General features: G+C 44.3%; 1 protein-coding gene across 6 annotated transcripts in view; it reads left to right on the plus strand.

The window, feature by feature from the left end:
• Window positions 1-4,012: 4,012 nt before the first annotated feature.
• Window positions 4,013-24,094, plus strand: part of HECW1 (HECT, C2 and WW domain containing E3 ubiquitin protein ligase 1) — a 424,961-nt gene continuing 404,879 nt past the window's right edge. For 2 of the 6 annotated variants that reach the window (XM_040473031.1, XM_040473035.1), the window contains exons 1-2: window positions 4,113-4,222; window positions 5,403-5,637. In XM_040473031.1, the coding sequence (XP_040328965.1) occupies window positions 5,515-5,637 (123 nt within the window). In that variant the 5' untranslated portion in view covers window positions 4,113-4,222; window positions 5,403-5,514. Of the gene's footprint in view, window positions 4,223-4,879; window positions 4,960-5,402; window positions 5,638-24,094 lie in introns of those variants that run through there. The other 4 variants (XM_040473032.1, XM_040473037.1, XM_040473033.1 and 1 more) reach the window with 4 other exon arrangements.

Here is a 24,094-nt window from a genome sequence, read left to right on the forward strand (position 1 = left end):
AGACGCTACTAAGACATTGCAAAGATAAGCCACAGACTTGGAGGAAATATTTGGAAATCACGTTTTTTTTTTTTAAATTTTTTAACATTTATTTATTTTTGAGAGACAGAGGGAGACAGTGTGAGCAGGGTAGGGACAAAGAGAGAGGGAGATACAGAATCCAAAGCAGGCTCCAGGCTCTGAGCCATCAGCACAGAGCCCTATGTAGGGCTCAAACCCACAAATCGAGAAATCATGAACTGAGCTGAAGTCAGACACTTAACCAACCGAGCCACCCAGGCATCCCTTAAGTTTGTGTTTTTATTTTTATTTTTTATTTTAGAGAGAGAGAGAGAGAAGGAGAGAGTGGGGGAGAGACAGAGGGAGGGACAAGGATGTTAAGTAGGCTGCATGCTCAGCATGTAGCCAGACTTGGGGCTCAATCCCACAATCCTGGAATCACGACCCTGGGATCACGATCTGAGTCAAAATCAAGAGTCAGATACTTAACCGGCTGAGCCACCCAGGTGCCCCAGAAATCACATTTCTAACACAGAACTTGTATCCAGAATACAGAAAGAACTCTGAAACTCGACAGGAGAGGAAGCAACCCATTTAAAAATGGGTAAAAGTTTTGAACAGATTCTTCACTAAAAATGGAAAATAAGCACATTAGAAGAGGCTCACCCTCACTCACCAATAGGAAAATGAAAACTAAAACCACAATAAGACACTGCTACATACCTATGCATTTGTCTGCATTTCAATCAGACTGAAGTTTTCTTGAATATACTATACACTTCTCTGCCTGTCTTCTGACCTTGCCACATATTCTAGCATCCTCTTTCTTCACTCCCTTCACCTGCCAAATCCTACTGATCCTTTAGGACTCAGATACTGTTAATTCCAAGAAGTCTGTCCTCTGACCCCACCCTCACTCCTCACACCTGGGTGTGAATCAGTGACCCTTGTAATATGTAATGATGGGCCTTCCGTTTTACCCATCACTCCATCTATCAAATATAGAGTGCTAATTTGTTTAATCAGAGGTTTTAGAATTCTTAACTCTGATGTCCATGAAGTCAGACTCTGTCTTCTTCAAGGTTATAGCTACAGAAATTAGCACATTAAAAAACATTGTTGAATGAGTAGATAAATTCATATAACTCCTAGGTATGAACCTCGGTCTCTGTTTGAACCACCCTTGATCCCAACTCCTCCCCCCCCCCCCCCGTGGGTTTTCTTAGCTACCAAGACAGTCACAGCCATTCTCTAGTCATTTGCAAGCTAAAATCCTATTTCCTTCCTCAGCGGAAGGCCTGGTTTTCTAGGTAACTTGTTCAGCTGACCAAAGTTGGACACCCTGGCCTCTGAATTACTATCCTTATTAGCCTCAGGTGTTCTCAAATGATAATTCTGTATCACTGGCTACGATTGGTCCTATGGAGACAGACTATGTCAGACATGACACCATAAACGTGGGTCCAGCTGCTTGATACTTCTCTATAAGACATTCACTTTGGACATTATGATGAAGTGTGCTCCCAAAGGTGATTGCTTCTTTGGTTCAAGTCACTAGCTTTCTCAGTATTTTAGAAGCCACTTACAAAGGATGCCATTTGCTCATCTTTGTCTGCATATGGCCCGGATGAGCATGCATGCTGGTCCCTCCCTGAGTTATAAAAGGTGGAAACACTAGGTTACATGACTATCATGATAACACCCAGTGTTTGAATGGGCTTCTCAAAATGCCTTCATCATCTCATGCCGTTATGTAAGATTAGTATCGTCAGGGGCATTTGGGGCTGTGACTTGATTTTATGGTACTTATAACACTGTTTGGAGTATATTACAAGTTTTGTAAATATGATTCACAAGCGGGTGGCTTTAAAATTTGTGACAAGTCTTTTTATTTCTCTACCAAATATGCCTCGCTTTAAGGTTTGGTTCCACCAAATATGCCAAAGTCAGTTAATTCTAGACTTGAAGTCTTCTGCTGTCCATGAGTGGGACCTTAAGGCAATTGTACAACCCAGGGAGCCCTGGTTTTCTCCTCTGTAAAAGAGGATGATGCTATCCAGGCTGCAGTGGGGACTGTGAGGAATAAACAAGACAATGTGATTGTGGGGAATACAGAGGACAATAAGTGTGGGTTACTATGTATGTTGCCATTGCCCCCAGCATAGAGAAGCAGCTTTATAAAGAGTTTCTTTATCTACTCAACATATTAAAATGTGAAAGGTTGTATATTTCTGCTTTCTTATCTTCTGCCTTCCGTATAAAAAAGGAAACTCTGCAGAGGAAAATAAAGCACACGTCAGGATTGTTGCTTCAATGGCCTTTATGAAAGGTGTTGACTCGTCAAGTTATCTCCATGACAGAAAGAACACAGAGAAGTATCTCTGAGCCAGGTTGATGCCGTATCCCTGAAAACAAGGAGGTGTATATGTTGGCAGTTAACTGAGGTAAAGAATTTTCTTTCTTGTGGTTTGGGGATACTGTGCTAATTTAGAAACTGTGGATGCCGGGTTTTGGCAGAGTTTTTGTTTTCGTTCAAGTCTTTGGTCGGAAACTTCACACAATTGGTTGATGTTTTGCTGTTTACTGCTGCAACCTGCTCTAGTCTATTCTTGGGGGGCCTTCTTCACATACAAGGTGATAATGACCAGCGTACAGTCTGGAAAAAATGTGTGGCCAGCTTCCTGCTTGGACCCTCAGCCGAGATTTGAAAAGTGATAGATTTGAGCTCATCTGACTGGGACATCTAACAGTGTCAAGCAATGGGAAGGTGTCTGTCAGGAAAAGAGGAGTCCTGGGCACCACACCCCCAGTGAGATGCTAGGGAAGGCCTGATGATGGGTGCCTCCTTGGGGAAAAGAGTACAGCCGGTGAAACCGCATTCACATCTCCCAAGTTCTGGTTGTGAGAGAGAATCAAGAGGTGGGTCAGTGAAAGGAGAGCCATGGAGAAGCACCCCATCGCAGAGTGTTTGGGGAAGGAGAAGATTTGGTTTAGAGAGGGGGGACACTGGCTTCAATGAAGAGTTCTGGAGTCAGAGGCAGCCCTTTGTTTATTCTAGAGGAGGACTGGGTTTGCGGTATGGGAAAGAAGATTTCTCCGAGTGTGTGAAATGTCTCATGGAGGGGATGCTGGGCTGGAAAATGAGGATAGATAAATAAGCATTGCGAAGAATACCATTAGTTCATGGAATCCCAGACTATGGAGATGATGTGCTCAAAACCACTGCATCTTCTATGAATACATTAGGCCAAGTATCAACCAACGCACATAGATATACATACACGGAGTAGCCAGCAGCCAACAGTAACCAACATTTCAGTTCTCTGTGCCTCTCGGTTGGCTGTTACGAGGAGGGGTTTATTCTTTGCTTCCTTCCAGTTCTAGCATCCTGACACTGCATGCAGTTTAATATAAAAACCCGGTTTGAAAGCTAGTCTTGCCCAACAATAGATTTTCTGGGGTGGGTGGGTAGAGTATTTTCACCCTCTGCGTTTGTAATTACAATGTTTGTTTTGTTTGTTTGCGGTGCAGACACAGGACGGTGCCCAGACATGTGTGAGCGTTTGTATCTGTGTATAGGGCAGGTGGGGAAAGTGTGTAAGACGGAGGCCAAGAACACCTGTCATAGGGTACCTGCTGGGGTACCAGATCCTCCCTGAACACACTGTTTGCACCGACACAAAAGGGCCAATGGGCCAGGGCTGGTGCTGGATCTGCCCAGTACCCGTGCTGGGTGTGGGAAGGACGGGGCCGGCGGTAACAAGAATCAATATATATTTACGGCGGGGGCGGGGGCGGGGGGTGCGCGGAGGCTGCAGGGCGGGGCAGCGCTAATGAGAGCAAGCCCGGCCTGTGGTTGGTTCGGGAAGTCTGGTACCCACAGAGGAGCAGGCAGGGAGGGAGGGGATGCGGGCGGGAGGATAAAGCGATGAAGTGTGCTGCGTTACCGCGCATCAGGCGCTGTTGTTGGAGCCGGAATACCGTGCGTCTCTGACCGAGCCGGCCCAATCGTCGCGCACACACTCACCGAGCCGCGCGCGCCCCTCGCCGTGGCCCTGGCGGTGGCCGCCGCTCGCCCGGAGCCCCCGGAGCGCGGCGAGAACGGGTGGGCACCCAGGTCCCCCGGCAGGTCCCCGGCGCGCCATGCAGGGCACGTGCGCCCCCCGACTCTAACCTGCGCGCTGACGGGAGCCCGATCTGTGCCCAGGCCGGGGCTGCCAAGGTAAGCGAGCGCCGTGCGGGGACTCTGCCTGCCGCCCCTACCCCCGCCCTTCTCTGGGCGGCTTCCCCGCCGCTCCCGAGGCCCCGGCAGCGCCCTCCCTCCCTAGGGCCCGGGATCCACCCTCCTCCCCACCCTCTCGCTTCTCCCGCGAGGTTCAATTGTCAGCCTGGGGCGCGCCGCCGCCCAGGCGGGGCAGGCATCCCGGGTGGCGACCCCGACTCGGGTACCGCGGGCACACCGGGCCGTTCTGCGGGGCACGGAGAGAAACAAAGAAGCCCCCAGGCGGGTTCGTGGCGCCTCCCCCGCCCCCCGGCGCCCTCCCAGTGGCGAGGAGGTGTCAGGGGAGGGGGCGGAGAGACCTACGTAATCCCCCTTCCCAGCCCACACCCACCCCTTGTGAACCACAGCTCTGATCTGGGGCTTTGCCCTGGACTCCCTTGTAGACAATTGTGTCCCATGCAATTCCGTGGTTAGCCGAGCGAGCCCCCAGCCCCGCACGACCTCGCCAGTGGTCGCTAAGGGGGCGCGTGGCAGGTCGGGGCCGTGCTCCCCTGGGTGGTGGCAGGCTGGGAGGATGCGCGCTGTGGGTGCTCCTCCAATGCCTCCCGGTCCCCGACCGGCTGCACCGCTCAGTTTTAGCGGGAGCAGCCCGTCTCGTCGCCTACCGTATTGCGACCTGCACACAGGCAGGGAGGAAGCCGCTGGGAAAAACGCGTCCGGTCCATTTTTGGCTGGAGGTGCGCTTCCTTCTACCCCTACATTCCCGGACCATGACAATGCAGCAAAATCCGGGGGCGCAAACAATGTGGCCCCTCCAGCCCCCGCTCCTCCAGTGCCTTGTGATTGCTCTGCCGTTTTGACGTCCCGGCCACTTGGCGGATTTGCGGAGTGTGGGTGCGTGGTCTGTCTCTGTGTCTTGCACACAGAGACCATAACTTCCCTGCCCAATTTGAGCGCGTGGGGGGAGCTGGCAGGGACACAGGCTGCAGAGATGCCCGGCTTCCTGTGGTTCCGGGCACAGCGCGCCCCAGTCTGCATTGAGCTGACACCAGATAGCATGTGGGGATTTTCCTAGTTGCCGAAGATATTATTTGACGTTGCGATAGTTTTGTGCTTGCTTCTCTTGGGATCTGCAGTGGTGCAATTCTCCCCTTGTTTTTATTTTTTTCTCTTTGCAAAGCTAACAAGGCTGTGTTCAGCAGAAATGGATACAGGAGGAGCAGCGTAGTTCAAAGACTAAGGGAGGCATCGTCTCTCTTTTCCTGGGATTTAAACGCGATTTAGGAGGGCAGATGCCCTACCTGAAAAGGCCAGACTTTAAAGACCCAGGCAGTGTCGTGGTCCAAGGCGTCTCAAAGCAGGTGGCCAGATCTGCGTTTCTCATCAGCGGACTCGCTCCGGCTGTGGCTATTACGGTAATTCGTTCTAGGTCGGGGATTCATTTTGAAAATGTGTGTTTTCCACTAAGAAGGGATTAGAGTCCACATGGTTATCCTGGTATGAATGTGTGTGCCTGCTTGGGAGAGCGAGAGAGTGTGGCAGAATTCCCTGTTGACCCTTCCCTCTGTTTGCTGCCTCTTCTGGAATGTGGCATCGGAAAAACGTCGCACTGCTTTAGTTCCTAGACCTACAGGCCGACTGGACTAGAGAGTGTTTCATTTAATAAACCAGAGTGTGACTAATTCTGGAATCCCAGTCCAGTGCATTTTAGCAGCTTTGTGGAATGACAGTTCTCTTTTCGTCTCGGGTAGTTATTTCATGAAGGCAATTTGCCTAAGTTTGTTTGGATTGTGACATTATTGACTTGGTAGGGAGACCACAGTCTGAGCTGGAACAGCCTATCAGTGCATCAGGACAGACTGCAGCTGCTGTGGTCTGTGGACGTAGCATCATTTGATTCCGATTACACTTCTGGCTTTTAAAGACGGATGTTTTAAAAGATCGCCTGAAGCTTTACTCTTCGTGATGCTTGCATCAGATATGGTTATCAGTACAGGAAATACTAGAAGGCCAGAGGTGATCATGGGAGGCAAGCCTCTGCCATCTCCCCTCCTTATGGGTAAAGTGAGGAAGTTGAACTGGCTGATTTCTGTGGTTCCTTCCCTCCAGCCCCAGCCTTGTGTGATAATGGTAAAGGAATAAGAAAAGTTACCCAGTTTCTTAAGGCCAATAATTATAGCCCAAATTTTGCAAACAAACCAGGGACAGGTTATAGAATTTATGTTTTATTTTTACATATCACAATTTGTTTTAGCCCCAGTATCTGCATTTTCTTCTTAAATGAAATTAGTCAACGACTCAAACAGGTCATTTATTTTTTTATTATTTTTATTTTTTGCCACTAGAGCAAAAGATTAGGTAGAGGCTGGGGTACTGAGAAGAATATTGGGTAGTGGATTTTCTCCTTATTTGTGGATTAGTTATTTATTGCAGCTCCACCTTTGGTCGGTAATGAACAATGTAGCTTATTAACAATGTTGCTTTCGTTGTTGTTTTTAACGGAAGACTCCGGTAGCTGTTTCATCCTAAACGGCAATTGGCAACAGCATCAGACTTACTTTCCCTGATGGGATTTGATAAAACTTGCTAGCATGGATGCTTGTTATAAAAATGAGTGAGGCGACAATTACTCTAAACAGGCAACCAAAGCATTTTTATGTGCTTGTGGCAATTTTTACAGTTTGGGGATGGTTGAGGTATTTGGTCATTGATTTATGCTTATCTACTCAATTTTCCACAGTAGTATGCCGATTTGTTTTAAAGTTACAGTTAAAATAACATCCAGAAATAAGGCTACGTGGCAGGCACAATGAATCACCACCCCCTCTCTTGTTTCCATAGCCTTCTTGTTCATACTGCTAAGACAGCACTTACCATATTGCTGTTACATGAGGTGTGAAAGGGCCATAGCCCCCTTGTCTTAAACATGCTTACGAGCATCTTGAGGTCAAGGACATTGTTAAATTCATCTCTCTCTGGCACATCGCACTTTGCCCGGGACAGGAGTCATATTCTCAGGAATGTTGATTAAGTGCATTTTAGGTAAAAAAAAAAAAATGCCCTCTACTCATTTAGGCAGGAGGTAGGTGGGAATTCTTCCCTTTGTGAGTCAGATGGGCAGATCAGAGGGGTTATGTAAGCATCAGAGGGAACAGGTGAGCCAGGACTCAAATCCAGGCCTTCCGCCATGCTGCCCCAGGGAGGGGTTCGCCCCACTCTCAGTGAGAAACCAGGTAGACTGCAGATTGGCATGTTGCATGCTTGGCTTCTTTCTTACTTGAAAGATAGGGGTTGTCCTTTGACAAAATCGATCTGAGAGCTTCTTGGTTCTGTCTTGCTGTGGCCCTAGAAGGGAACTTATTCAGCCCCAGCACTCTGGCCTCCAACCTGCAATTAGACAGTGAGGGTGAGCCCCTCTTTGCCACCTCCTCTCCAGGGCTGGTTCCACCACCCACAGCTTGCTCGGATGATGGACTTTTCTAGGCAATGCCCCGGACTGCCCATTGTTTGTCCAAATCACATTTAACCACTGTGAGCTGTGCCTCTGAGATGACCCAGTAGTTAGACCAGAGACAACCATCATTGCTGGGTCAGCCCACCCTGACGGAGTCTCCTAATAGTCAGATTTCTGTGCTAACAGGTGTAACTCACAGACAGACCCTTGCTTTCGTCCCATCACGTCCTGAAAAACAGGACAGGTTGCCATTAGGAAACCAGAAAGTTCAAACCCATGTGTCCTACTGTAATGCAGCCCGGGGTATGTTTGACATGCATGGACTTCTAGAGGCAACTGTGTGAAATGTTCCACATGGCTTTTTTTTCCAAGTCAATTTTCCTTTCTGAGGTTTAGTTTTCTTTTCTTTAAAAGTAGGGAGTTGAGGGATGCCTGGTTGTTTCAGTTGGTTAAGCATCAGACTCTTGGTTTGGGCTCAGGTTATGATCATGGTTCATGAGTTCAAGCCCTGCATCAGGCTCCACACCATCAATGCAGAGCCTGCTTGGGATTCTTTCTCCCTCTCTCTCTGCCCCTCCCTCACACGTGTGTGTGTGTGTGTGTGTGTGTGTGTGTGTGTGTGTGTGCGCGCGCGTGCTCTCTCTCTCTCTCAAAATAAATAAACTTTAAAAAATAAATAAAAGTAGGGAGTTAAATCAGGTAATCCCAAAGGTCATGTCTAATGCCATGATTCTGGGGTTGTTTTCGTGGGTTTATTCAACTGAGTGAATTAGAGGGAGAAAAAGTTTAGTATTAATTATTACAATTATGTTAATATTGACATTTATCTATAAATTTAACTTTGTGATATGTATACACTAGAAATACTTAAGGCGATGTGTGTTAGTCTCTGGGTTACCTAATAATCATTTTGGACCCTCTGTTAACAATATTGTCTGTAAATATCTATAGTAAATCTTTCTTAATTGCTAAATTAGATTTACTCTATTAAAGGAAAAGATTTGTAGCATTTCTGTTCCCAGTGAGGAGGGCAGTGGTGAAAAAGCAAACAATCCCCAACTCCTGTATAAAAGATTCTTAAGTTTAGGGTTTGATAGTCAAGGTTCCGGGACCTACAGTAAAATATTTCTGTTCTCACCACTGAGTGTGTTTCACAGCTGAGTAGCTCTTGAGGTCAAAAGTGTTCCCTGGGATTCACCTAACAATGTTCCTTTCCATTTCCTTCTGGTCCCTCATTTTGCTCTTATGTGTTTATTTACTTACTGTTTCTTGTTTTTGCCCCTTCTTGAAGCTCGGCTGGCCCTTGGTTGCCTCCATGAAACATACAGTGCTGGTAACACTGCCCGCCCACCCCCTACCTGCCCCGCTAGATGCAGGAGTCAGAGCTTCATAACCTTCTGCTTATCCGAACATTTTCTACTTTCTTCATAAACGTTGCTTCTCCAGATACAATGAGGTTTTGTCTGATGATTTTGATCGTAGTAGACGTGAACACGGACTTTCTGACCACTGGGCATTTGTCTTCAAGCCTCCTTAAACACTTTAGGCAGCAAAGCAGTATATAGGCGATTTATATATCCCATGCCATAATGTTTGGATGTGTGAGTATCTTTTGGGAAGTGGTTGTCATGTTCCGTGACATGGGCATGGTACGGAAAATGAGAAGTAGTCAGTGCAGGATGTCAATAATGTCACTGCTGTTGGCAAGATACCACAAAGACCACTGAGCTCCCAGGTCACTAGAGGAAAACCTCTGGATTCCCGTAGCCATAAGTGATGTGCACATTATTTGTTGAGAACCCACGCTTTTCCTGATTTATTGGCCCAAAGCGTGAGGTACACAGAAGACTGAAAATAAGGATATAGGGTACAGACAGGCTCTTCTGGTGTTATGCAGCATCTATTGCATTGAAGTATTTTTGGGAGCATTCAATGGATGGGACTTAAGCTGGTATTGGGATGGGGGGGAGGAGAGAGCGCTGGAAAAGGATGCCATCTGTGCCCATAATGACGAATGCCATCATGGAGACTTCACTCGGGGTCCCTTATATATATTTAGTGGAGCAGATTTTCCCTTTCACACTTTCTAGATCTATTTGCATTGCACAGATGTCAGGGAAATATCATGTGTGTGGAAGGGAAAAAAAGAAGACCGAAATTCACATCCATGGCCGGGGATTGTAATTCAATCCCTTTGTCCTTAAATTGACACCCATTTAACTTGCACACCTGTTCCCTGTGTTTGCTTTCGGGGTTTAGCAGAAATCTCAGTCTTGCACTTGAGAGGTTTTGGCGAAGGGGAGACCAGGGTCGAGCGCAGGAGACCTTGCTTGCTCGCTGTTGATGCAGGAACTGACGGACCAGGGCGGCCATCCACCACCCTCCTTCCTGGAACACACTGACCAGCTGGAAAACCACAGGACATGATCCATAGATTTTTACCCTTAAAAAGGCTTCTCTTTTTTTTATTGTTATTCTTAATTCCTTCTACCATCAAAACTTAGGACAGCTAAATTAAAAAAAAATTTTTCTCCTCTATTTTGAGCACAAGCTATTTTTGTGGAAATGAGCTTTTTGAAGTTGAGAAAAAAAGTAGTTTTGAGTGTCACCTCTGTCCCTGGTGAGGCATTAGACCTGCGGGTAAAGGGGCTGAGGAGAAGGAGACAGCACACAAATGTGCTGTGATATGTGACATTTACAGACCCCTCCCTGGAATCCACACGCCCTCACAGTTGAATCAGTGTTCTGGTCCCTCTGTCAGAACACGCCTGGAAAAAGTTGTCTATGCTGCCTTTCTCTGCTCTCCCCGTCTAAGCCCGTAGAAACATATTTTATCGTGTAATGTTTGATTGAGACTAACAAGATGTTTAACATATCTGTAAATTGTGAAGAAAATAAAACAAGTGCTGGCCGGTGGTGCAGCCGGGGACCAGAACACTGTCCGTTCATTTGAAGGGAGTGCCCTGTGTGCTCCTGCCTCATTTCTTCTTCTGCCTTTCAGAGTCCCCCGCCAAGCTCTAGTCCCCATCCCGCCCTTCCTCTGTCCCCCTGATGGTCACCGATGGTCTCTGCTCATCCAGTACAAGGTCAGCTCTCCATCTGGGTGCTGCTGATCGCACACTTGGGTCCACTCCCTCTGTCTTCCAGGACACCAGGTTCTCCCAGTTTCTTACTGTGTCCCTGTGTTAGGCTTTCTTGATGGCCCCTGACATTTTATCACTACTGACCTCCACATGATGGAATCCACCAGGGTATGGCTTTGACATCTCTTCTTACCCGTATCATGAGCCCAAGTTTATCTCAGCTGTCCTGCCTGACTCATTCCTAGAAGGCCATCACCAACATCTCCCTGAATGCCACGCAGTCTGAAATTTGTGCAATTCACAACCCCCAACTTTCACTGCTCAGAGCTGCTTCACCTTTGGAGTTCTCCACCTGTGTAAGGGACACCTCTGTTCTTCCTGTTGCTCAGGCTGAATGCCTTCGATCCCCTGGCTTCCCTCCCTCACCTCGTCTAGCTTTTAGCAAACGGCTCTCCCTTCTTCTCGGCCCCTCTGGCCACCAGGACCAGCCTTATTTCAGCCACCATGATGTCTCAACTTCAACACTGACACCCAACCAGTCTTCTGTGTTCCTTGCCCATCTGCAATCTGTTCTTTGTACGGCAGCCCAAATGATCATTCATTCGTTCACCAAATATTGACTAAATGTCTGCTATGTGCCAGGCCTTATTTTTGGTGTTGGCATGCAGCATGAACACAACGCAGAACAGTCACAAATCTCTGTTATTTCTTTGCCCACCATTTTCCGATGGTTCCATCCCTCTCAGAACGAAATCCAAACTTCTTATTTGGCCTACAAGATTCTGCATAGCTGGGCCTCCTGCTCCTGCCTTTCCAGGTCAATGCCCCCAAATTTCCCGTTCTTTCTTGACCATGTCAGGCACGCTCTCATCCCACATGCTGCTCCCTTCACCTGGAAGGGGGCAGTGTGTGGGGTGAGGGGGGATTGTCTCCCAGGTACCTGCAAGCGTGCCCCTTAAAAAGGTTAATGATCTTCTTCAGAAAGGCTTGCCTTGACCACCCATTTATACTGCCTTCTCTTCCAGCTATCTGCTTTCTTTTTCTTCACATCACTTAACCCCACATGATTTGTGATGTATTTTCTTGCTCATGTGTCTATTGTGTGTCTCCCATTCTAACTTCTAAACTCACCAGAGCAGGGGCCTGTTTATTTGCCTGGTTCCTGGAACATAGTAGCCACACTGTTTACGGGATACAAATTTTTCCGAATCTGATGGTTTAGAGTTTGGATGGTATTTTCCAGTCTCTGGATCCTCCAAGAATACTCTTTTTCTTTGCCATAATGATTCCCCCCACACCACAAGGTGGGGGTCAGGGGTCTTCATTACTGTCTGGGCATTTTGTTGGTAGTGAATCTCTGTGTTATTTATCCTGGCTGGATTCCTCTGACAGTTAAAGCTTGAGCTTGTCTTTGCTTCCTCCTCAACGCCCAGCAAGTAGCAGTTGGTCACTCAATTATTGTTGAATTGAATCATTTCTTTGTTGTTGCCAGGACTTGAGAAAACTCTCTGCCCTCTGGTCTCTGCCTCCTCTGGGCCACACTGGTTTTGCCATCTTGATTGTGAGCACGTCATTCCTATGTTCCAAACTGTTGGGAGCCACTAAAATCTACACAATAAAGAGCCTACTCCCCAGACTGGCCTTGCGGGTCTGTGGGCTGTGACCAGTCATGTCCCAGTATGCCCCATGGATCTCTGCTGATGCCAGACAGACCTTCTTTCCATATCTCCAAGCATGCTCTGTGTTTTCCTATAATTATGTACATTCTTCTGTATGCCGTTTTCTACCCTTAGATTCCCTACCCCTCTATAAATTTACCCGTTTTTAACATCTAGCTTAACTCTCACATCCTAGCCAAAGCTGCTACTGAGTTTCTCCATTGATAGGATTTTCCCTGCACTGAGTTCCCCTGTGATAGGTATCCCTGAATGCCCACTATTAGCTCTCCTGCCTTTCAGCCTCCCTACTAAATGATGAGCTCCCCAAGGTTAAGGACTGTGTCACATTTATCTCGTATCCTGAATACACTTGTCGTGGTATCTGCCACTGCAGGTATGTCTCTGAATGTTAAATGAGTGAGTGCCCCAAGGAACAATCTGAGTTGAGAAGGTCTGTATTTCATTGCTTCTAGAATGACGTTATGCACAATGTATGCATCCACAAAATGCGTATCATAACAGTAAGTAGGAAGTTGGAAGAGGTGAACTCCACAAAGACAGGAATTTCTATCCTGCTTTGTTTGTTGATTCTCCTAAGTGCTTAGAATAGTGCTCAGGAACAGAACTCACTATTTAATGATTGAATGCGGCTCATAGCTGGACCATATCTTAAATTTTTAATATCACTGTATATAAATGAGCAAGCCCGAGGACTGGAGAAGCTTTCCCAAGATCACGCAGTAAGACACGGAACCTGTCTTCTCCCTGCTGTCCAGCCAGGTCTTGACAGAAGAATGCCCCATAACTTTCCAGAGGGATGGTCACAGTGTTACTTTCTTACCAATATCTGGGCAACTTCTTTCTTCAGAAGAAGCCTGACTTCTTAGATCTTCTGAAAGAAGCAACAGAGAAAAAAATCGCAGCATTTCAAAGGACTCAGAGACTAGTCAATAGGAAACAACATTTATATGTTCCCTTGCTGTTTGCCTGGTCCATTCATTTTTGGAAATGCCGAGAAGATCTAGCCCCTTGGCTCCGGTGGGCCACCCTCAGGAATTTTGCTTAAACCTGGTGTCTGCTTGAAGTGATGAGGTGGTCAGTGTTTCTTAGAATCTCTCTGATGGCATAAACAATTCACAATGAAGTCATCTAGTTTAATTTCACCAGGGAATTTTATTGGCAATGCTGTTCTCTATCTTCATGACAAATTTGAGTAGCAAGCTAGCACAATTTTTGATGAAAATATCTCCCAGAAGAACTTTGTGAGCATTCTCCATCATTTTGTTGCAAGCAAGTAAAATGTATCTGTCTTGGAAACTTACATTCAGATCCTGGTGTGACATCCTTGGGAAAATAGTTGAAAGTCACTAATTGTTATTTTCATCTTTTTCCTAGGAGAGAGGAAAAGTATCACTATATGTATAATGAAGAGGCATCTTGCTTCTCATAAGAAATTTGACCAAGGGACTACTGGATCACAAACCAAAATAGAAATGCATTGTGTATATATATACACACATATCTGTGTACTGATAATATAGAAATACATATAAAATATATAAGTACATGATATAATTTTTTAAAACTCTTACTATTTTCAAAGTAATTTTCAATTGTTTCATTCACCTAGAAGAAATTTCTTGAACTTCTGTTATATGACAAGTACTTATGTTTGTGCGTGGGATTTTAACATCTAGTTAAAATCTACTTGAAGGTGAAAATGTACAAAAGATACAGCAGCATAAAATCCCTGCAGTGGAGAAACATTTAGTTTGAGAAAGCAAATTGAAAAAGTTGTGTCCTTTATGATATTTTTTAAAATGGCTTTTTGTTTTTAAGTAATCTCTACACCCAACGTGGGGCTCGAACTCACAACCTTGAGATCAAGAGTTGCAGGTTCCACTTACCAAGCGAGCCAGGTGCCCCAAGAGTGATTGTTTTGTTTTCACACTATTAATGGAGCATCTGTCATGTACCAGACACTGAGCTGGGGGCTGGGTTACCCTGGTGAATGGACACGCAGCCCCAGTCCTTGTCTTCACAGAGCTTAGAGTTGAGGTCCTCAAATTTATGACCTTGCTTCTGAGAATTTACAGTTTGGTCATTAAACAGAACATCGCCCTTGTCAGGGATTTAGAAATCATTGTGCTACTCTTTTTTTTTTTCTTTTCTTTTAATGTTTATTTGAGAGAGAGAGAGGGAGGGAGAGAACGAACATAAGCAGGGGAGGGGCAGAGAGAGAGAGAGACAAAGAATCAGAAGCATGCTCCAGGCTGTCAGCACAGAGCCCCACACGGGGCTCGAACCCACGAACTTTGAGATCACAACCTGAGCCGAAGTCGGACACTTAACCGACTGAGCCACCTGCGCGCCCTTTATTGTGCTATTCTTTAGCTAAACTTAATTTTACCAAATTGAATGCTCCTGTCATTGATCTTAGGCACCTTAGGGCCAAGGCCCTCGGTCTGTTATTTGAGAGCCCACAGTGCTGTAGGATCATGTGTCCTCATGACTTGAAACTTGGCCACAAATGTTGTTTTCCCCAGTGATCCAGAGAATCTTCTGGAGGAGGAAGCACTTTTGTTATCTAAGTATTTTAGATAGACTTCAGTGAACAGCAGTGTGAAGGGACATTCTGGCTACCTGCTCAGGACCCATAGGCTCCCAGGACCAGGTGAAGTGAATGGTCTGGTTTGATGCACATTGTTAGCAAGGGGACAAGTCCTCAGATGGAGACTGCACTGGTCGCTCCCCCTCAGGGGCTGCTTGCTTGCTTTATGCTGTGGAATAGTGATGCCATAGCCCTGACGATGGGGTGAGTCATGGGTGGCGAAGGGAGGCAAGAGGACAGAAAGCCAGATTCTCCTCTTCAGAGGCCTGCGTCCTGCTCTGGCTTAAATGGCGTTTATCATGCCAACCTATGATTTTTTTAGTTTCTTGAAGAAAGTATTGAACAAACCATTTCAGCTATGTAGAGAAAGTTGAGGGATTATTGCAAGAGAAAGAAAACCAGTCTAAACCCAAGCTGTGTCTGTAGACATGTGGGAGTAAAGGGGCGGGGTAGGAATTAGGTGTCAGAAGTGTCACACTTTAAGAGAAGAAAAGGTCATGCTGGGGTCCTGACCCCATCCTTTCTCAAGTATTCATTTGTCTTGGTTGAAAAATGTAATTCATTCAGTGTTTTTATAAAAACATTAAACTTTGTGGTAGGAATTTTGTCTTAATTGTAAGAGCTCCTGCCTTTGAAATTTCATTTTAGAGGCAACATAGAGTGAATGGCTTTGTTTTTACATTTAGCACATCTTGGTATGAATTTGCAAATGGCTTTTGAGGGATCCAGATATTTTATTTTTCAAATCTATTTTTTCCGAAGTGCCATTAGCAGGTGGAACTCATGACTTCCGGTATTTTTCAGGCAATGAGCTCAGTGAGATTTGGAAATTAGCTAAGCCATTTATAGATTCATAGAATGCTGGCTGGGGAAGGCACCTAAGCCATGTCCCACTTAAACCTCTCGTGTTCTGCACAGTGAAACAGCCATCTCCCAGGGTCATGGACCCCGCATTTGTGGAACCTAGGATGGGAGGCTGTCTCTGGGCTCCTGGCTTGATGCTCTGTGGCACCACTTGCTAGCTCATTTTGGGGCTGGGCTGGAAACTTGGATATCCTTGGGGTCTAGGCACATATGGATTTGGGGGTGGGATGGGTGGTGGGCAGTTGCAGGCAGGGGACTGTGAACCACGGGCTCCTGCTGGTGGCTACTTAGTTTCAAGCCAATTGCTGACATGTGGGAATGAGTTGCTAGTTCTGATTTCTCCCAGAAAACCTAAAGGCTGGGTATTGAAGAGAATTATACTTTTTTAAGATTTTTTTTGTTTTGTACTTATTTTATTTAATGATATGGCAACACTTAGTGGGCCAGACCAGCCATAACTATAAGCCTCCAAGTTGCAACCTGTGCTCTAGAAAAACTGTCCTTTGAGGATTTCTAGGATGGAAAGAAAGGACCATGAACACTGCTTCGAATTACTAAAATCTGAAATGTGGCGGAGGGACTTGCTCCGAGTCCAGAATGAAAACCAGTGGGCAGAGGATTTGGATTCAATGATAATAAGCATTTTCTGCTACTCAGAATTACTTGAGAGCAGCGAGGCATTAGTGTGCCAGGGTCCCACTGAGCAGGGTTCACTGGGCCCTTTGTTGGGATGCTGGCTAGAGGCCTGGGGTCCTGGCACCTCCGTGATAAGCTCTAAGGCTGCTGTGTAACCTGGCTTTGCAGTAATCCTGCGCGCCTCCTCCTGCTTCGGTGTGCCGTGGGAGGATGGCCCAAAGCCTTCAGGGGGAATCCATCTACGGTTGACCCTTGAGCCACATGGGCGTGGGGGGCCCTCCATGTAGTTGAAAATCTAAGTGTAACTTTAGAGTCCTCAGAAACTTAACTACTCCTTACCCATAATGATAACATAAACAGTCAATTAACACATATTTTGTAAGTTACATGTATTATATACTGCGTTCTTACAATGAAGTAAGCTGGAGAAAAAATGTTATTAAGCAAATCATAAGAGAAAATACATTTACGGTACCGTTCTATATTTATTGAGAAAAACTGGCTTACAAGTGGACCCACACACTTCCAAGCCATGTCAGGGGTCAGTGGTATAGTTTGCTCTCACTGTTTCTTTTTTTAATACAACATGTATATATCACTATACAATGGTCTGCAAACTAGGGCTGGCTTGCCTCCTGTTTTTGCAGTTTTACTGGAACATGGTCACACCCATAATTTGCATTTTGATCTGTGGTTCTTTCAAGCTGTAATGGCAGAGCAGAGTAGTTAAGGCAGAGAGGCAAACCTAAAATATTTACTAACTGGCCCTTTAAGAAAAAGTTTACTGACTCTTGAAAAGGAAAACATGTATAAAGTAACAACCACCTGTAATTCAATGATTAGGCGGAAGAACATTGGCATCTTTTTAAATGTTTATTTATTTATTTTTGAGAGAGAAAGAGAGAAAGCAGGGGAGGGACAGCGAGAAAGGGAGACAGAGAATCCCAAGCAGGCTCCAGGCTCTGAAGTGTTGGCACAGAACCCGACACGGGGCTTGAACTCACAAACTGTGAGATTATGACCTGAGTCAAAGTCAAGAGTCAGGCATTTAACTGACTGAGCCATCCAGCACCCAGAACATTGGCATCTTAATGCATTTCCTCTAGGCATATGCATGATACTGAAATCACACCATAAATACATTTAACAATGTATCAGATACATTCTCTTGTCATATAATTTTTGATATTTGCATGTGTTATTTTAATTGGCTATATAATATTCTATACAACTTTCCATGCATATGTATTAGGCATGTATCTATCATGTATTGATTTTATTGTGACACTTAGCTGTATGTTTTACATATAAAATTTTATTAATCCTTCTAAGCTTACGTAGGAAATATTACTAACTCCATTTTACAGATGGGAACACTGAGATGTAAAGTGTTTCTGTGACTTGATCAACTCACACAGTTAGCCTGTCTGACACCCCGTCCTGCATTTTCAGCCATTCACCTATTACTGGGCACTGAAGTTAAACTGACCTTTTTTGTTTGTTTTGTGAGGGACACTGTGTCTTAGAAACACTACTTTGATGAATATCAAGTATACAAATCATTGACTGTGTTTCTTATTATTTCCTTAGAAATGATTCCCCAAAGCAGAACAGATAAATCCTAGAGGCACATTGCGGCTTCCTCAAATGGGTCAGAGTTGCTTTGGGCAAAGTTGTAACAACATATACCATCCACAAACACTCTGCGAGGGTGCCCAGTACCGACTGCTATGATTTAGCCATTCTGTTTTTTTTTTTTTTTTTAAGTTTATTTATTTTGAGAGAAAGAGAGTGAGCATGGGAGGGCCAGAGAGAGGGAGAGAGAGAATCCCAAGCAGGCTCTGCATCATCAGCACAGAGCCAGATGTGGGCTTGAACTCACAAACCGGGAGATCATGACCTGAGCTGAAACCAAGAGTCAGATGCTCAACTACTGAGCCACCTGGATGCCCATGATTTAGCCATTCTGTTTTTACTCTTTAATCAAGGGAGGAGGGATACTGGAGGCTGATTCTTTGCAGGTAGTTATGGCTGATGACCCCCGGGAGAGCAACTTCTGGGAAAGATGTTTTCTGGATTAAAATAGGACAGGGTCAGCTCTCATCACAAATCTTTGCCCCTGTGCCTTTCCACTTCTTCCAGCTGTCTTGTGACCAGGGATGGGAAGTTGCAGGCTAAGAATGGCAGGCAAATGGAAAGGTGATCTGGGGGCCTGGGTCCCTGGGGGCACCGGGTGGGAAAAATACTCCTCTATAGTGAAGCATCTGTTGCTAGGGTTCTGATATGATTTATCTAGAGGCAGTCCCATCCAGTGTTGTTTCTCCCACTTGCCCTTGAAGTGACAGAGAGACAGTGAAGCTCTGTTTCTGCAAATTCTTCGTACCTGTGTTTTGCCAACACCCTCTTCCTAGGAAAGGTGTTGGTATTTCTGTTTCCAATTTGTATGAAGTCATTACATATTATAGATATCAACTCCATCATATTTGATGTGGTTATAATGTGACTTTTAATTTTATTTACGATGATCTATTGGTTAAGGTGGTGATCTTTAGGTGTCTCCATCAAAACGTACAATTTGTCTTCACAATTAGTAATAGAGACAGATTCCTATCCCCCCAATAACCTTGCACTTAATTGTTTTATCATCCAGTGGATCGTTCCCTGGATCCATCCAAATTAGTGACGTTTCCATGGTATAATTCCTTCCACATTTATTAGTTGTCATTCTTCTGTGAAAAAGAGCTTTCCCTTTTTTCTGTTCTCTTCTTCTTTTGGGAAGAAAGGAATCACTATGTTCTCATAAATTTTTATTTACTCAGTGTGATACAGTCAATTACAGTCATTATTATTATTATTATTTTTGATGCTCAAATTAACCCAATTTTGGCCAGTGGGAGCCTTTTATGCTATTTCTAACACCAGAAATTGAAGGCTTATATTTCTTTTTAATTTTCTATGCTTCTTTCCTCTCTTCTCCCTCCTCCTTCTCCCTCCTCTCATCTCTTCCTCCCTCCTTCCTTTGGTTTTTTCTCTTTCATTGGAGTGGGAGGTGTTTATAACATTGGCTGAAACCAGAGCTGTATTAAGTAAAAGTGGTAACAAGAGGTCTTCTTATCTTCTTCTTGCCCTTAACTAAAATGGATTTAATTTTTTGCTATTAAATGATATAGGCTGTTTATTTCAGTTAAAAAAAATAAGTTAGAGTTACTCTATTCCTAGGTTAGAAAGTGTTTTAGTCATGTTGTAAACATAGAATTTGGGGGGAATTTATAGTGCATTTTCTCCTTTGACCTAATGAAATGATCAATCCCATTACTATATTTCCTAATAGTGAACTATTTGTATTGTCTTCAAATTCACCCAACCTGAACATTGCTTATTATTTTTTTAATTCTGTGTTGATTCAATATGCTTAGTTATATATATATATATATATATATGTATACATATATATATAAATTATGTATATATATATGTATACATATATATATAAATTATGTATACATATATATTGCTTAGTTATATATATATAATATCTTCAAAGTTAATTATAAACTACATATAAATGTACTTATATCTCTATGTGTAAATGAAGAAATTAGATTAGTCTGCATTTTTATTTTGCTATATATTTAAAATTTGTAAAAAATAAATTGGGAACCTGTTGTTTTAGTCCTCCCAAAATGAATGTGCTGTTAGGATTATTATTCCCTGGAATTCAGACAGGTTTACTTGTAAAATCTCCTTGGGCTTTATGCCTTTCTCAGGCAATATGATGAATTAACTCATTAATCTCATGGTTATTGGTCTATATACAATTGCTACTTCCTTTTGAGACAAATAAGTTATTTTCCTAGAAAGTTATCTATTTGCCTAAATTCAAATTGCTGACTATATTTTTTTGTAAATTTTAAATTGCCTCCTACTATGTGGTCTTACCTTTTTTTTTTTAATTTTATATTGTCCCTCCCTCAATTCCCTCTTTTCCTGTCTCCTCCTTCTTCCCTTTCTTTTAAAAGTAAAATTGGTTAGAAATTTGTTTATTTTATTTTACTTCTTGAACCCAAGAACTAGTGCTGGTATTTATTTTATTTAGCACTTTCTTCTATCTAATGCTGTTACCTATGTGTCTGTTTTTAATAATGCCTTCTTCTGTGAGTCTCTTCTTTTTTTCTCTTTATGCTGTCTTGGATAAAAAGCGAATCTATTTATTTCTATCTTGTCATGCTAGTAATTCTACACAGTTCATTGTTTTCCTGCTGAGCCCAGATTTGGCCTAAGGATTTTCTCAACACTGAGCCACACGTTGTCACATGTAGGGTAGAAGGCGCTGCTGTGTCCATCTTTGGAAAATGCAGTTGGCTCCTAGACTTCTCTAACAGGTTCAAATTTACCCAAATCAAGTATAGCACAGGTTTCCCATTCTTAAATTATAAGACTAATTTTATTATTAAACATGAATGTAATGAGTTTCTCATTCAGAGATTTGGGTGAAAAATCTATGTTGCATTAAGTTTTTATGGAGTATTTTTTGATTCTTTCACCATATGGGGGATTTTTTTCCTCTTACTTTTATAAATAAACAGTGTTTTGACTGTGATTATCACCTTTGTGAAGTATCTTTTTCCCCAAGACTCTTGACACACTATTTTATGATCCCCTGTCTTTGGGAATCATGGAGAAGTCTGAGGAGAGCCTAAATTTAAATTCTTTGTAGATAATTTGTAGTTTTTTTTTCCCCCTCTCTTGGATACTTGCAGGATTTAAAATAATTGAATTAGAACATCTTATCAAGATATCTAGGTATATAGGGTTTTGTTGCTGTGGTTGTTTTTATTGGACTTTACTAGAAACATGACAAACTTTTCATTTGCAGGAAAATCATGACCTGTTAGATTTGTGTATATTGGTTCTTTCCTTTGTTGTTCTATTTATCTCAGGAATTTTTTATAGTCTATTTATCTACCAGTATCTCCTCTTTCCTTTTTACTTACTCATAAACTCTGACTTAATTTTAGGATGATCCCAGTTTAAAAGCTTTATTTCCCAGTCTTCCTTGCAGACAGAGGTAGTCATATGACTGAAAGAGCGGACCTACGCCCGCCGACTCCATCTTGTTCTGTGTCCTCCACCTTGAGTGACTATGTCCCCGACATGCCCCCTTTCTGGGAAAATCGCAGAACCACGCCTCCTCCCCTTGAGTAACCTCCCGCTCACCCGTTCAAATTTCCTGATCAAAACACACCTGGCGACCTGCGTAACAGGACTCCGACCCTTCCCCGGCCAATCGGCAGAGGCCACGACTCTTCCCCAGCCAATCAGCTGAGGCCACAGCCATTACCTCACCAACTGCCCCTAGACCCCTATAAAACCTTTGTGCTTTTGAAACTCGCTCTCTATTCCCGGCATCTCACCGCTGCGTCAGTGCAGGTAGGGGATTGAGCTCGAGCTAGCTCGAATAAAGGCTCTTTGCTTTTGCATGGGACTCGGCTCCCTGGTGGTCTTTGGGGATCACGAATTCTGGACATAACAATGACATACTTGAGTCCAGTGAGATGTACATGTAAGTCACTGGGTGGGACTTCTGTGGAAGCTCTTTAAGGACGGGGGGCTCACCCATCTGGCATGCTGCATTTGCCCTCACTCTTCCGTGTTAATCTGGAATGTGCTCCTGGTGGCTGGAGTGCCAGCAGCCATCCTGTGAGCTGGGGAAGAAAGCCACACACTAAAGCTGGTGGAAGAAGGCCTAAAATAAAGTCCGGGACCCTGGCAGTGTAGCTGCCAGAAATGTCATCTTTGGACTTCTTCTCACAGGCGAAAAAGCAAACTTGTCTCTTGGCTAAGCCACCATGAATGACTTGTTTTGTTTTGATCGGTATCTTTGAACAAAATCCCTCTCTGATAAACAAATACCTCTTTCCTAAAGGTAAACTGTCTACAACTATCATCTTCTCACACACTCCTTTGCCCCCCCACCTTATTTTTGTATTCTTAAAGAACTTTTTATTTCTTTTCTACATCTCCGATTTGAATTTCCACTCCAAAGCAGACTTTATTTCTCTTACTGCTTTTTAATTTTTCTTGATTTAATCCCCAATTTGAGCTATATCTTTTTTTTTAATTTTAATTTACATTTCATCGTTTCTCTTTTGATCTCTGAATATAAGTTTCTCTTGAAATTTTTTCTTAAGTTCTCTTTCACCTCACCTCCCATGTGTATCCACAAGGCCTTTTGCAGACTTGCTACATGTATTCAGAATGCAAAATAGATTCAGTGTAGGCTTTTCTCCTATTTGCTGTACCTCCTCTCAAAGTATACTTTTCTCTGAATTCCCTGTTGTCTGCCTGTTATCAGTTATCTTTTCGGTTTATTCACCTTTGGACAGTAAAACCATCTGGGCTGATGTTTTCCAGGGGCACATGGTCCTGTCTGTTCTCCTGAGTTCTGTGTGTGTCCTGCCCGAATCAGAGGAGTGCCAATATTACCCAGAGGCAAGGTAAAGTACCTACCTGGTTCCAGCCAGGCTTTAGTGCCTCCTTGGCATTTATCTACTGGGGTTTATCTAGCTTCCCAAGGTTAGTGTGTGTGGCTGTGTGATCACCGAATGGAAATTGGTTCCTAGATCACAATAAAAAGGGCGAACTTGTAAGGACTCTTCCTCTCCATTCCCAAGGGAGGCTGATTCCAATCCTAGGGCAGATGACACCCCTGTGTGGTGCCCCTTCCTCAGCGGGGCTGAAATAGAGGGAGGTGCTCCCATCTCCGTGCAGACAGATCACCTGAGGAAGCAGGTTCTCCACAGTGCTGGAGGAGCCAGACACGTTTTCTGGGGGCGTGTGGCTCCTGCTTCACTTCTGAAATAGGATGGTTTGCCATGCCTCCTGTTTTCTTCAGAGTCACCCCCTGAACAGACCACAGTTTTGCAATCCAGCCCATCCACATTGCAGCTGAGAGGGATTTCTTCCAGAGAGCTGGAAATACTGATCGGCCACATTATCAGTTTCCAGCACCGTGCTTTCGGGAGCATTACCGTGGAAGCCCACTCACACTTGTTTTAGTGGTGGCCAAATCAAGCCCAGATTTTCCAGACCTGAGTCTGATCCTGCTGAGATTTAAAGGCATTTCATCTGAGGCATCCTTTTATTACTTCAAGTTTGATATGTATAAGGCCAAATTTATAACTTCTCCTGGCAATGACATTGTAATTCTCCTGGCCCTTAAAACTTGTAGTTACGTAGTCAGACCCATGTCCAAGTTAACATATAGGAGGTAAGCAGCCAGACACAAGAAGCATTGCCTTCTAGATACCTTTGAGGTTGTTCAGAATTCCACCTGCATCTTGTCCATTCTCATTGCTGCCGCTCTTGTGCAGGATTTCATCACTTCATATCTGAATCAGCAAAGGAGCATTCCCGCTCACCTCCTTTATCCTGTCTCTTCTCCCTGTGCTCGCCCCAAGCACATCAATTCCGGGTTCATCTTCTTTAGACAGAACCTCAGTCATGCTCTACTACTTTGCCTGGGAACTGCTGTGTCCTTCCTTTGATCTGTGGTATCAGGTTCAG

The sequence above is a fragment of the Herpailurus yagouaroundi genome, unplaced genomic scaffold (genome assembly GCF_014898765.1).
Source record: "Herpailurus yagouaroundi ecotype Mexico unplaced genomic scaffold, PumYag 100, whole genome shotgun sequence".
Taxonomy (NCBI): domain Eukaryota; kingdom Metazoa; phylum Chordata; class Mammalia; order Carnivora; family Felidae; genus Herpailurus; species Herpailurus yagouaroundi.